A 14,014-nucleotide genomic window follows, 5' to 3' on the forward strand; every position below is an offset into this window, starting at 1 on the left:
ATCTTTTACAAAAATCTTCTCTTCTGAAACTGCAAAGACAAATTTAACCAAACTTGTTCACTATTATCATTAGGGTATCTAGTTTAAACTAGAGGCTCTGAAGAGCCTGTGTCGCTCACCTTGGTCTATGTGCATATTAAACAATGGACACAGACAAATTTATGACAAAATTGTATTTTGGTGATGGTGATGTGTTTTAGATACTTCTTTACTGAAAATTCTTGTTGCTACAATTATCTCTATCTATAATGAACTTGGCCCAGTAATTACATTGGAAATTTGTTTTCTAAAAATTTACAAAAATTTATGAAAATTGTTAAAAATTGACTATAAAGGGCAATGACTCCTTAAGGGGTCAATGGACTATTTTGGTCATGTTTACTTATTTGTAGATCTTATTTTGCTGAACATTATTGCTGTTTACAGTTTATCTCTATATATAATAATATTCAAGATAACCAAAATCTGCAAAATTTCAAAATTTCCTTAAAATTACTAATTCGGGGGCAGCAACCCAACAACGGGTTGTCCGATTTGTCTGAAAATTTATGGGCAGAAAGATCTTGACCTGATTAACATTTTTACCTGTCAGATTTGCTCTAAATGCTATGGTTTCAGAGATATAAGCCAAAATCTACATTTCACCCCATTGTTCTATTTTTAGCCATGGCCACCATCTTGGTTGGTTTGACGGGTCACGCCACACATTTTACAAACTAGATACTGAAATGATGATTGTGACTAAGTTTGGTTGGATTTGGCCCAGTAGTTCAGAGATGATTTATGTAAAAGAATACTAAATTTTTTTAAAAATGGTTAAAAATTGACTATAAAGGGCAATAACTCCTTAAGGGGTCAACTGACAATTTTGGTCATGTTGACTTATTTGTAGATCTTACTTTGTTGAACATTATTGCTGTTTACAGTTTATCTCTTTCTATAATAATATTCAAGATAATAACCAAAATCTGCAAAATTTCCTTCAAATTACTAATTTCGGGGCAGCAACCCAATAACGGGTTGTCCGATTTGTCTGAAAATTTCAGGGCAGAGAGATCTTGACCTAATAGACAATTTAACCCCCATGTCAGATTTGCTCTAAATGCTTTGGTTTCAGAGTTATAAGCCAAAATCTACATTTTACCCCTATGTTCTATATTTAGCCATGGTGGCCATCGTTGTTAGTTGGCCGGGTCACGCCTCACATATTTTAAACTAGATACTCCAATGATGATTGTGGCCAATTTTGGTTAAATTTGGCCCAGTAGTTTCAGAGAAGATTTTTGTAAAAGTTTACAGACCACGGACGCCCAAGTGATGAGAAAAGCTCACTTGACCTTTCAGGTCAGGTGAGCTAAAATTGTGTCCGATGACCCTGCCTGGGAACCAAGATGGCAGACATGGCTAAAAATAGTACATAGGGTAAAATATAGTTTCAGAGGAGATTTCTGTAAAAAGATTACAAAAATTTGTGAAAATTTGTTGAAATTGACTGTAAAGTCAACATGATCAAAATGGTCAAGTGAACTCTTAAGGAGTTATTGCCCTTTATGGTCAATTTTTAACAATGTTCACAAATCTTGTAAATTTTTACAAAATATTTTAACTACTGGGCCAAGTTCATTATAGATAGAGATAACTGTAAGCAGCAAGAATGTTCAGTAAAGTAAGATCTACAAACACATCACCATCACCAAAACACAATTTTGTCATCAATCCATCTGTGTCCTTCGTTTATGATATGCCCATAGACCAAGTAGAGCAACACAGGCTCTTTAGAGCCTCTAGTTTTCAAAGGTCAAAATATCTTCTGTAAATTTTCAAAGGCTATTATTTTGGTAACAAGGTCACTTATGATTTTAAGAACACACACAAACAACAATACGTACATATCAACCTAGCAACTGAGTAATCCTTTAAAACAATGCATGTACACTGAGAAATTACAAAAAGACGATTTTACCTGTTTTGGGCTCTGCCATGTTGGGATCACCGTAATTGCAATTACAGTGATCAGTTCAAAACCAGTGATAGTTTTAGAGGAGAGGATTTTTGTAAAAGTTAACGGACGACGTACAACAATAAAATATGACATACGCCAAGTGATGAGAAAAACTCACTTGGCACTTCAGGACAGGTGAGCTAAAAATGGAGAGCTTACAAACCAAAATCGGACTAAAACTGTTCTCTATCTTTCATCTGAAATCAAAAGTGCGAAGGAGGAAGAGACAGACATGGGGATAACTATATACCTTTGACTGATTAATACATAGGAATAAATACCAACACATGTTAATTGGAATGAAAAAAAAACACCACATATTTTAGTTGATAATACATTTTTCAAAAACTTAAAATGTACATATAAAACTCCTGAAATAATTTGAATATAATCTTTATCATAATAAAAAAAAGACTGCCATTCTTAACATGAAAGCAGATTATACGTTCATATAAACAATTCATGTGTGTCTTTTTATGGTAGTATGGGAGTTTTCTGCCATCTTCAATTGTAAAATAGCTGAACACAATATTCTAAAATTTTGTTATAAAGTCATATAATATGGATGCAGGAGTGCAACTTGTTAAAAGAACTTTGAATATTAAGTGGAGGTCACTCAGAACTGTACAAATTTACATGGAATTTTTATTACATTTTCAAATGTATCACCATGTATACTTCATTTTGGCAAAGTATAAAAAAATGTATCCTTTGATCGTTTATACTCCCATACAACCCTTATTTGAGTGTTTGCATGCATTTCATAATTTTTTAATCAAATAATAAATCAAAAGACCAGTAATAAATAACTTATCATTGAAATCACTAAGTTACATTAAGTCAAACATTTATGTATACATCATTATAACAAAAGAATTAACATAATTGCACGAATGATTAATGAAATAAAGTAATGATTTAAATTAACGCAAGTCTTCATCACTGACATTTTTCTTGATCCTTAGTAATATTGTTGTAGTCCACTGATCTAATCGTGAAATACTATCATACTCTTTAACAGCATCTGTAAAAGTATCAGCATTTTCTTCTTCCACTGCTTCCATTAATTTCTAAACAATATAAATACAATATCAATTACTGATATAGGTATTTGAAGCTAACTTAGGAACTGATGAGACTTATGTAGACAAAACGTGCGTCCGGCATCTTAAATTATAGTCCTGGTACTTTTGATAACTAATTAGGCAAGGGTTTCTTTATTTATTGGCTTATGGATTGATTAACCCATTTTCAAGATTTACAGAAAAACAAAGTCCTCATTATCCCTGAGCTGTAAATAAAAATTTGTTAAGGATTCTGCTGAACCCTGTGTCGCCTATGATTGCTGCTGTCAGTATAAATTGTAATGTTGACTTAAAGTGAGTCAAAATACCACGAAGGTTTGACAAAGTTATTGATGACTGAAAACTTTAACCACTGACTAAACCTAAACAACTCTGAGGACAGAATCTAGGTACACTTAAAATGTCTTGATTTAGCAAGCTACAATTTACAGGCTCAACATAAATTATCTGTGAAGTAGCAACCACCTTAAATTATTGTAATAAACAGTTTTGTAATTTGAAGCTATTTTATCCTTGTTTACGAAAAGGACCCGTCAAAAAGAGAACAATGATAAGTAAAAAATAAACCCAAAACTTATATGGCAATGACATGCATTGTATGTCCAAAACAGGAGAGAAGAAATATTGTTATAAAGCTGAAGTACACAGTAATTCCAATTGTATTTGAGTGTTGTAAATCTATAAAAAAAAAAACAGATGCTCCGCAGGGCGTAGCTTTATACGACCGCAGAGGTTGAACCCTGAACGGTTGGGGCAAGTATGGACACAACATTCAAGCTGGATTCAGCTCTAAATTTGGATTGTGATTAAATAGTTGACACAGCATAGGTTTCTGACACAGAATGAATGTGTTCTAATGAACTTAAAATTTTTGTTTTCTCTTAGAGCAATTCACTATGCTGTTGAATATTAATCCTCTCAAAAAAATGTTTGAAGAAATTTTCTTTTTTATTTATGAAATTTCAAATGAGAAAAATTGAACCCAATTTTTTTAATCACATCCCCCTTTCCCTTATTCCAAAACTAATCTCAATTAAAATTTCTAATGGAGTTTGCAACAATAACTACTCATTTAAATACATCATAAAAAAACTGCTTGTTATCACTGAATGGTAAAGATTATTTTAATTTATCAGTTGGTAGTAAAAAGTGAATATACATTGTATATTGTATATTAACAAAGATTTAAGTTGATTCTGGACAAAGAAAGATAACTCCAATTAAAAAAAAATCTTGCTATTGCACAATATTTTGCAATTAGATATTTCTTGCTTACTATTCTGGACAAAGAAAGATAACTCTAATTAAAAAAAAATTTGCTATTTCACAATATTGTGCAATTAGATATTTCTTGCCATTGCGCAATACTGTGCAATTGAAAAGACTTGCTATTGCACAATACTTAATATAATAATTTTAGATCCTGATTTGGACCAACTTGAAAACTGGGCCCATAATAAAAAATCTAAGTACATTTTTGGATTCAGCATATCAAAGAACCCCAAGATTTCAATTTTTGTTAAAATCAGACTAAGTTTAATTTTGGACCCTTTGGACTTTAGTGTAGACCAATTTGAAAACAGGACCAAAAATGAAGAATCTACATACACAGTTAGATTTGGTATATCAAAGAACCCCATTTATTCAATTTTTGATGAAATCAAACAAAGTTTAATTTTGGACCCCGATTTGGACCAACTTGAAAACTGGGCCAATAATCAAGAATCTAAGTACATTTTTAGATTCAGCATATCAAAGAACCTAACTGATTCATTTTTTGTCAAAATCAAACTAAGTTTAATTTAGGACCCTTTGGACCTTAATGTAGACCAATTTGAAAACGGCCCCAAAAGTTAAGAATCTACATACACAGTCATGACAGTTAGATTCAGCATATCAAAGAACCCCAATTATTCAATTTTGATGAAATCAAACAAAGTTTAATTTTGGACCCTTTGGGTCCCTTATTCTGTTGGGACCAAAACTCCCAAAATCAATACCAACCTTCCTTTTATGGTCATAAACCTTGTGTTTAAATTTCATAGATTTCTATTTACTTATACTAACGTTATGGTGCGAAAACCAAGAAAAATGCTTATTTGGGTCCCTTTTTGGCCCCTAATTCCTAAACTGTTGGGACCTAAACTCCCAAAATCAATACCAACCTTCCTTTTGTAGTCATTAACATTGTGTTTAAATTTCATTGATTTCTATTTACTTAAACTAAAGTTATTGTGCGAAAACCAAGAATAATGCTTATTTGGGCCCTTTTTTGGCCCCTAATTCCTAAACTGTTGAAACCAAAACTCCCAAAATCAATCCCAACCGTTCTTTTGTGGTCATTAACCTTGTGTCAAAATTTCATAGATTTCTATTCACTTAAACTAAAGTTATAGTGCGAAAACCAAGAAAATGCTTATTTGGGCCCTTTTTGGCCCCTAATTCCTAAAATGTTGGGACCAAAACTCCCAAAATCAATACCAACCTTCCTTTTGTGGTCATAAACCTTGTGTTAAAATTCCATAGATTTCCATTCACTTTTACTAAAGTTAGAGTGCGAAAACTAAAAGTATTCGGACGACGACGACGACGCAGACGACGACGCCAACGTGATAGCAATATATTTCAAATTTTGCGGTCGTATAAAAACTTCCCAACGGACCATACAGAACCTTTCACAAACAATATCTATAAACCAAAAAATTAAGATCAAATGTGTCACTGAATTCAGCTTGAATCGACCACAGAGGTTGAACCTGCAATTTGGAAAATCGTTTTAGCCCTCTGCTAATGTGATACTACTTGATAAGCACAGTAATACCATCTGAAAAACAAAATTATCACAAAAACTAAACGTGGACCAATGCACAATGAAAATGAGGTAAAGGTCAATTGAACTGTGCATGAACATCAAAACACCAAATACAGTTGACCTTATGCCCTTATCAAATGAGAAATAAACCTAATCATCAAATACTGAAACATTGATCAATGAGATGAAGGAATCTGTTAATGATCTTGTCTTACCTTTACTAATTTATATTCTCTAGAATCGGCAAACTGTGGAAACATCTCCACATATTTCTGTGCAGCCTGCTGACCATTCAATAGATCTACACACAAGTGACATAACAGAGCTTTAAAGAAATGATCCTTAGCACTATATTTCAGTAACTGATTATCCATACAGGAAATGGCAATCTGCAAGTTTGAAAGCAAACAAGATATAATATCTTTAATCAATTAACTTCAATAAATTTGTATATTACTATTATAACCAATATTTGTGTTTGGTTATTTTATTTTTGGCATCATTGGATTGCTGTCTTATTGACCTAACCCCATAAACCTGTGTTGATTCCCTAAAACAATTGTAATTCCACGACATTTATGTTTTACACTGATTGTGGAGGAATAATGACTGTACATAGCGAATTATTTCCTCTCAACCCCATGGTTGGCTACTAAAAAAGGCAACAACTCTACAACCAGAAAAGCTAAAATCATGAAAAATGGGCTTGACCTTCATTTAGTCACAGGAAACAACATATCTAAATTTGAATAATGATGCCCCTGCAAGTATATCCTGTAAAGTTATGAAGGGACATAACTGAAGAACAGTAAAAGTGAGCCTACCCAAATTTGACTTGATCCGAGTCAGTCTTGATATTTATGTGAATAAATTTTATAACATTTGGATGAGGCAGACTTAAATAAGAAAATGGAAACGAAAAATTTAGCATTTTTTTTTTCCATTTGTAAAGGAGTGCAACTCTAGAACTGTTGTGATGTCACCAAAATTCAAATTTTACATGCGTTTTGTGTTAATATGCATTTTGTATAAGTTTCAATATTTGTTTGAGGCACACTAAAGTTAGAGAAAAGAAACCAACTTTGGTCATACAGACATATGTCAGGACACCATATTCAAGCTTGATTAAGCTCTGAATTTTGATTGTGATTAAATATTTGAGAGATCACGGAACAACAGAATGATTATGTAGTCAGAGAACAGAAAATGTTAAATTAGACTTTTACCTATCATGTTCTACCTATGTGACCTACCGAATTAGACTATTTACTGGATTTGTAATCACATAAGCAACACGATGGGTGCCACATGTGGAGCAGGATTTGCTTACCCTTCCGGAGCACCTGACATCACCCCTAGTTTTTGGTGGAGTTCGTGTTGTTTATTCTTTAGTTTTCTATGTTGTGTCATGTGTACTATTGTTTTTCTGTTTGTCTTTTTCATTTTTAGCCATGGCGTTGTCAGTTAGATTTATGAGTTTGACTGTCCCTTTGGTATCTTTCGTCCCTCTTTTCTAATATCCAAAATTTAAATACATGTAAGATTCAGCATATCAAAGAACCTAAAAAATTATATATTTTTTACAAAATTAAACAAAGCTTAACTTTGGACTCTAAGGATCTGCATGGTGACCAATTTGTTATCTGGGCCAAAATTCTAGTCTTTTAAAATAGATTCAGTAGATTCAGCATATCATTGAATATGTGACCCAAAATGAAAGAGGTCCAAATAGTTAAAATTTGAAATTGGACATTTACTAAATATGGCCCAATATCTAAAATCTAAGTACAGTGTTAGAATCAGCATATCAAAGAACCAACTTTTTTTGTTGTTGTGAAATCAAACAAAAATTTAATTTAGAGACCCTTTGGACTTCAATATGGACCAAATTGAAAAGGATCCAAATCTAACATCTCTAAATACATGGTCATTATTTTCACCATTTCAAAGAAATATTTGGTTTAGAATATCTAAGGGATCACACATCTTTGTCGCACAATGAGTTGAATAATTTTGCTGTAGAATTTTAAAAAGGGAATTATTCTTTTCTTGAATCCTAGTCTAGTTAATTTCTGTTTGCAAAGCCTCATCTTCGATCCTTTTTCTTTTGTTATACAGCAATTTTTTCAACTAGATCTGCAACAAACACTAAATACTCTGAATGAATATACAACAACCAGCACTGGACACCATTCCCAATTTTATTTTAATGAACGATTGTGCAATTACAATTCATCATAGCTTAATTGTGAAATAAACATTTTCCAAACCAGCAGCTACCATACACTTCACTACATTCCTGATGTGATTAGACAAGTGAAGCCAAGGTTACATTCTGACATAATTTATGCATACTCTATTTTGTATTTCAGGTGCAAATGTCTTTACCCTAGGCCCCCAAAAATGTAAATTAAAATTTTCTGCAGCAGTCCCTTAAGTGTTAAAAATAATCATACTAATATGAGTTACCTGTTCATACAGTTCAATTGCCTTCTCATAATTTTCTAACTGTGCAGAAAAGTGTGCGACTTTCAGATAACATTTATTTGCTGAGCTGAAATGAATTTAAAAAACAAAAAAATGAAAATTATAGTTTGCCCTTTGTAAATACAGCTGTTTCACAAACCACCCCTCTTTTGGGAAGACCTATACTATTCATAGATATCTTGTTTTATTTACCTGGTTTCCAATTATGATCACTACTTTTCATCTTATAGCAACATTACTCGAGAATGTTACCAGTATAAATATACATGAGTTACATGGTCAAAATGAAATCTGCGAAGACCAAAAGTAAAGGGAAGGGTAGTACAGCATTTTAGTACAAGTTTAAACTCATTAAAAGTTCTAGGCAATAAGTAAACGTTGAAAATATACAGTACAGCCCTTATAACCTTTTTTTCTTAACTTTGAAAATAAAATGCTTTGCTATGTGCAGACTGATACTACAGCAGAGGTCAAACCCAGAATAGTTGGGACATAAAATATTTAGCTGATACTGTCTGAATTTGGATTGTGATACAACTTTTTACATATTATAGGCTTATGACACAAAACAAATGTGGTCAATGATCCTAAAAATTTCAAAAGGAACATTTAATTTACCTGATATCCAAAATCTCACATGGTAAGATTCAGCATATAAAATAAATATCTGCCCAAATGAGCACATGAGACGCCTGTCTTGTTTTCAAATAATAAAGTTCAATGACTTCCTAATGTCATAATAGAAATTTATAAAAATCAAACGGGAACTTATGTCAATAGATATAAACTATTCACCTAAGTGTCATGAGACCTGCTGAAAGGATTTTTGATTTCTTGTCAAACCAGGTGCTCCGCAGGGCGCAGCTTTATACGACCGCAGAGGTCGAACCCTGAACAGTTGGGGCAAGTATGGACAAAACATTCAAGCGTGATACAGCTCTGAATTTGGATTGTGATCAAATTTTTGACATTACATGGTTTTTTTTTACACAAAACAAATGTCAAGATTTTACAAATCAATTCAAAATTTCTTCTTCAAACTTTTTAAATCTAAAATTAAATAGTTGACACAGCATAGGTTTCTGACACAGAATGAATGTGGTTTAATGAACTTAAGCAATTCACTATGCTGTTGAATATTAATCCTCTCAAAAAAATGTTTGAAGAAATTTTCTTTTTATTTATGAAATCTGAAATGACAAAAATTAAACCCCCCTCCTTTTTTTCACATCCCCGTTTCCCTTTTTCCAAAACTGATATCAATTCAAATTTCTAATGGAGTTTGCAACAATAACTACTCTTTTAAATACATCATAAAATATTAAAATGTAAAATAAAGTGCTTGTTATCACTGAATGGTAAAGATTGGTTGGTAGTAAAAGTGAATATACATTGTTTATTGTATAAAACAATAAAAAAAACTTCATCAGCAACATTTTATATTGGCAAATTTCCAATGAAGTTATTTACATAAAGTTATTTGCAAATAAAAATAGAAAATGACATCATAGTCATGTCTGGCAAATGTCCAACATACATTATCTAAAAACATTTTAGATAAGATAAGGAAAAAAAGCTTCATCAGCAACATTTTATATTGGCAAATTTCCAATGAAGTTATTTACATAAAGTTATTGGCAAATGAAAATATAAAATGACATCATAGTCATGTCTGGCAAATTTCCAACATATATTATCAACTACTATTCTATACAAAGAAAAATAACTCCAATTGAAAATTAATTGCTATTGCACAATATTGTGCAATTAGATATTTCTTGCTATTGTGCAATACTGTGCAATTGAAAATTTCTTGCTATTGCACAATACTTGATATGGAATCCTGATTTGGACCAACTTGAAAACTGGGCCCATAATCAAATATCAAAGTACATATTTAGATAAAGCATATCAAATAAGCCCAAGAATTTAATTTTTGTTAAAATCAAACTTAGTTTGTTTTTGGACCCTTTGGACCTTAATGTAGACCAATTTGAAAACGGGACCAAAAATTAAGAATCTACATACATAGTTAGATTCGGCATATCAAAGAACCCCAATTATTCAATTTTTGATGAAATCACACAAAGTTCAATTTTGGACCCTTTGGGCCCCTTATTCTGTTGTGACCAAAACTCCCAAAATCAATACCAACCTTCCTTTTATGGTCATAAACCTTGTGTTTAAATTTCATAGATTTCTATTTACTTATACTAAAGTTATGGTGCAAAAACCAAAAATAATGCTTATTTGGGTCCCTTTTTGGCCCCTAATTCCTAAACTGTTGGGACCTAAACTCCCAAAATCAATATCAACCTTCCTTTTGTAGTCATTAACATTGTGTTTAAATTTCATTGATTTCTATTTACTTAAACTAAAGTTATTGTGCGAAAACCAAGAATAATGCTAATTTGGGCCCTTTTTTGGCCCCTAATTCCTAAACTGTTGAAACCAAAACTCCCAAAATCAATCCCAACTCTTCTTTTGTGGTCATAAACCTTGTGTCAAAATTTCATAGATTTCTATTAACTTAAACTAAAGTTATAGTGCGAAAACCAAGAAAATGCTTATTTGGGCCCTTTTTGGCCCCTTATTCCTAAAATGTTGGGACCTAAACTCCCAAAATCAATACCAATCTTCCTTTTGTGGTCATAAACCTTGTGTTAAAATTTCATAGATTTCCATTCACTTTTACTAAAGTTAGAGTGCGAAAACTAAAAGTATTCGGACGACGACGACGCCGACGCCAACGTGATAGCAATATACGACGAAAAATTTTTCAAATTTTTGCGGTCGTATAAAAACTGGAAAATCCCACTTTTTTAATGGATAAAACTTGGAAACGAAAAAATCTAAAATTTATAAAAATAAACAATTCACCAAAACTTCTTGCTAATTGGTGAAAGAATTTTTGAGTTATTGTCTTAAAACTGGAACCCTTTTTTAATGAATAAACCTCCATAACTTGGAAACATAAAATATAAAATTAATAGATAAATTGAGAGCCTGTTATTTTTTTGCTTAAATCTTTTATTAGTGATTATTTTTGCTTGTCAATATATATTAATGAGTGGTTTAAAAATGCCCTTTAAATGTTCCTTGTATCTGTCATATTTACTTCAAAAGCAAATAAATGCATAATACCTGTACGTTCCATTTTAGCCATAGTGTCTATATTTCTTGTTGTACAAGGAAATAAAATACAAAATTTATACTAGATTCGGCCCCTAATTGCTAAACTGTTGAGACCAAAACCCCTAAAATCAATCCCAACCTTCCTTTTGTGGTAATGAAGCTTGTATTAAAGTTTTTTTGATTTCTATTTACTTATACTACAGTAATTATTGGGAAATCATCTGTCTTTGGATGACACTGACACCAACAAAGACGTGATACCAATAATGTACTACAAATTATTTTTTTTAATTTTTGCGGTCATATAAAAATTGGTAAGGGGTCTAAATTCTTTTTTAGTGAAATAGACAGTCCATACTAGGAACTATATTTGTAGACATTGAAAATCAAAGGTCAATAATTGAGGTTAAACAGCAATTCCTATAAACAGAACACTTATCTTACAAACCTGTTAGATTCTTCTCCTTTAAAGTAATCAGCAGCTTGTTCATAATTTGTTATTGCCTACAATAAAGATCAATATGTGATTGGTTTAACGCCATCACATGATGACCCCCTATGAGACCGTAGGCATAGGCGGATCCAGGGTGGCCCTGGGTGGCCCGGGCCCCCCTTTCGTGGGAAAAATTTGGTTGATTATATAGGGAAACATTGAAGCATGACTGGAGCGGCCCCCCTTAGGTCAGTCACCGGGCCCCCCCTAAGGAAAAGTTCTGGATCCGCCACTGCGTAGGGGGTTCATGACGCTTTGATGGTGACGTCATCTATTAATCTTCTTGTGTTTCATGGTTTATTTTTCAACAAAACGCAGCAAAAAAGGTTCAGTGTGCGATAAATTCTTTATACGGTTAACTACTGACCCCCTACAGATCCATAGAGGGTGAATAAAATCCATAAGGGATTGGGCCTCCGGCCTCACCCACTATGAATTTTACTAACCCTCTATGGATCCGTTCAGGGCCAGTAGTGAACCATATAACTTATAATACCCATATGCTATGGCCATAAGCGTATGGTCTTAATACTCATATGGTCCGGAACATACACATTATTACACTGATTATTTGATTTATAGATTGCATTTGTTGACATTTTCCAATCCTTTAATATTTATCCTCAGGTCCCCTAAATTCAGCAATCTTTTAGAACCATTTCTGTTTTTACTTAAACTGAACAATGTAAATGAGGTCAAGGTCATACAAACCCTACCAGACATGCATTTGTATATACACCACAGATGGACACCTTACATTAATGTGGGCTCTTTTGGGTTTAAGAGTGACATGGGATTAGCAGATTGTTTTCTTAGCATAACACATGAAAGACAATTTATTGAGCGTCAAAAAGGAAATAAAGTCGGGCAGGACATGTGAAACTACAACCATTATCATTACAATAATGAGTGGGATACTAGTATCTGACAAAACATTAAGCCAGATCCAGGATCAGAACCCCCAAACAATGAGAACCACCATTAATACTTCAATACACTAAATATATTAGACCAATAACTGAGAAACTCATCAAATCATGAACACTTAGAAAGGATCAAGGAACCATGAAAATAAGGTGAAGGTACAATGAAACATGTCAAACAGATAACATGTGCACCATAAAAGCAATCCAATGTATAATGCATATCCAAAACTAGAGGCTCTCAAGAGCCTGTATCTACTGTGGTTTAGGAAATCATGTAAAATAAGGTCAAAATCATCAAAATCATAATAAATAGAATTAGTTACTCTAACCAGATGCTCTGCAGGGTGCAGCCTGATCCAACAGCAGCGGGAGAACCCTGAACAGTATTGGTAAGTATGGACACAACATTCAAGCTTGATACAGCTCTGAATTCGAATTGCGATTAAATAGTTGACACAGAATGAATGTGGTCTAAGAACTGGAAAAATTTAAATTGGAGTTATTGGACCCAAACCTTCTACTTGTAGTATTAAGCATTGTGGTACAATTTCAGAGCAATTGAAATACTTGTTCACAAGTTATTATCCTGAAAGTAGAAAAATACTTGTTTTGGGCCCCTTCAGTGCCCCTAATTCCTAAACCGTTGGGACCATCATCCCCAAAATCAATTCCAACCTTCCTTTAGTGTTATTAAACCTTCTTATTAATTTTGGCAGTCGAATAAAAACTTCTTCGCTGAGCTCAGCTGATTACGTCTGCAAGAGGCAACCCTAAATAGTTGGGGCAAAAATATTCAAGCTTGATACAGGTCCAAATGTAGGCTGTAATCAACAAGAATGTGTCCTCAGTACACGAATGCCCCACTCGCACTATTATTTTCCATGTTCAGTGGACCATGAAATTGGGGTAAAAACTCTAATTTGCCATTAAAATTAGAAAGATCATATCATAGGGGACATGTGTACTAAGTTTGGAGTCGATTGGACTTACACTTCATCAAAAACTACCTTGACCAAAAACTTTAACCTGAAGCGGGACAGACGGACGGACGAACGAACGGACAGACGGACAGAC

General features: G+C 33.0%; 1 protein-coding gene across 1 annotated transcript in view; it reads right to left on the minus strand.

Annotated features, from left to right (window-relative positions):
- Nucleotides 1-2,322: 2,322 nt before the first annotated feature.
- The window catches only part of LOC139514220 (alpha-soluble NSF attachment protein-like), a 39,533-nt gene continuing 27,841 nt past the window's right edge, over nt 2,323-14,014 (minus strand). Inside the window, exons 6-9 of the mRNA XM_071303071.1 lie at nt 11,970-12,025; nt 8,369-8,453; nt 6,115-6,288; nt 2,323-3,072 (exon numbers count right to left, since the gene is read on the minus strand). Of these exons, the coding sequence (XP_071159172.1) occupies nt 2,926-3,072; nt 6,115-6,288; nt 8,369-8,453; nt 11,970-12,025 (462 nt within the window). The 3' untranslated portion in view covers nt 2,323-2,925. The remainder of the gene's footprint in view (nt 3,073-6,114; nt 6,289-8,368; nt 8,454-11,969; nt 12,026-14,014) is intronic.

This window comes from Mytilus edulis, chromosome 3 (genome assembly GCF_963676685.1).
Source record: "Mytilus edulis chromosome 3, xbMytEdul2.2, whole genome shotgun sequence".
NCBI classification, from domain to species: Eukaryota; Metazoa; Mollusca; class Bivalvia; order Mytilida; family Mytilidae; genus Mytilus; species Mytilus edulis.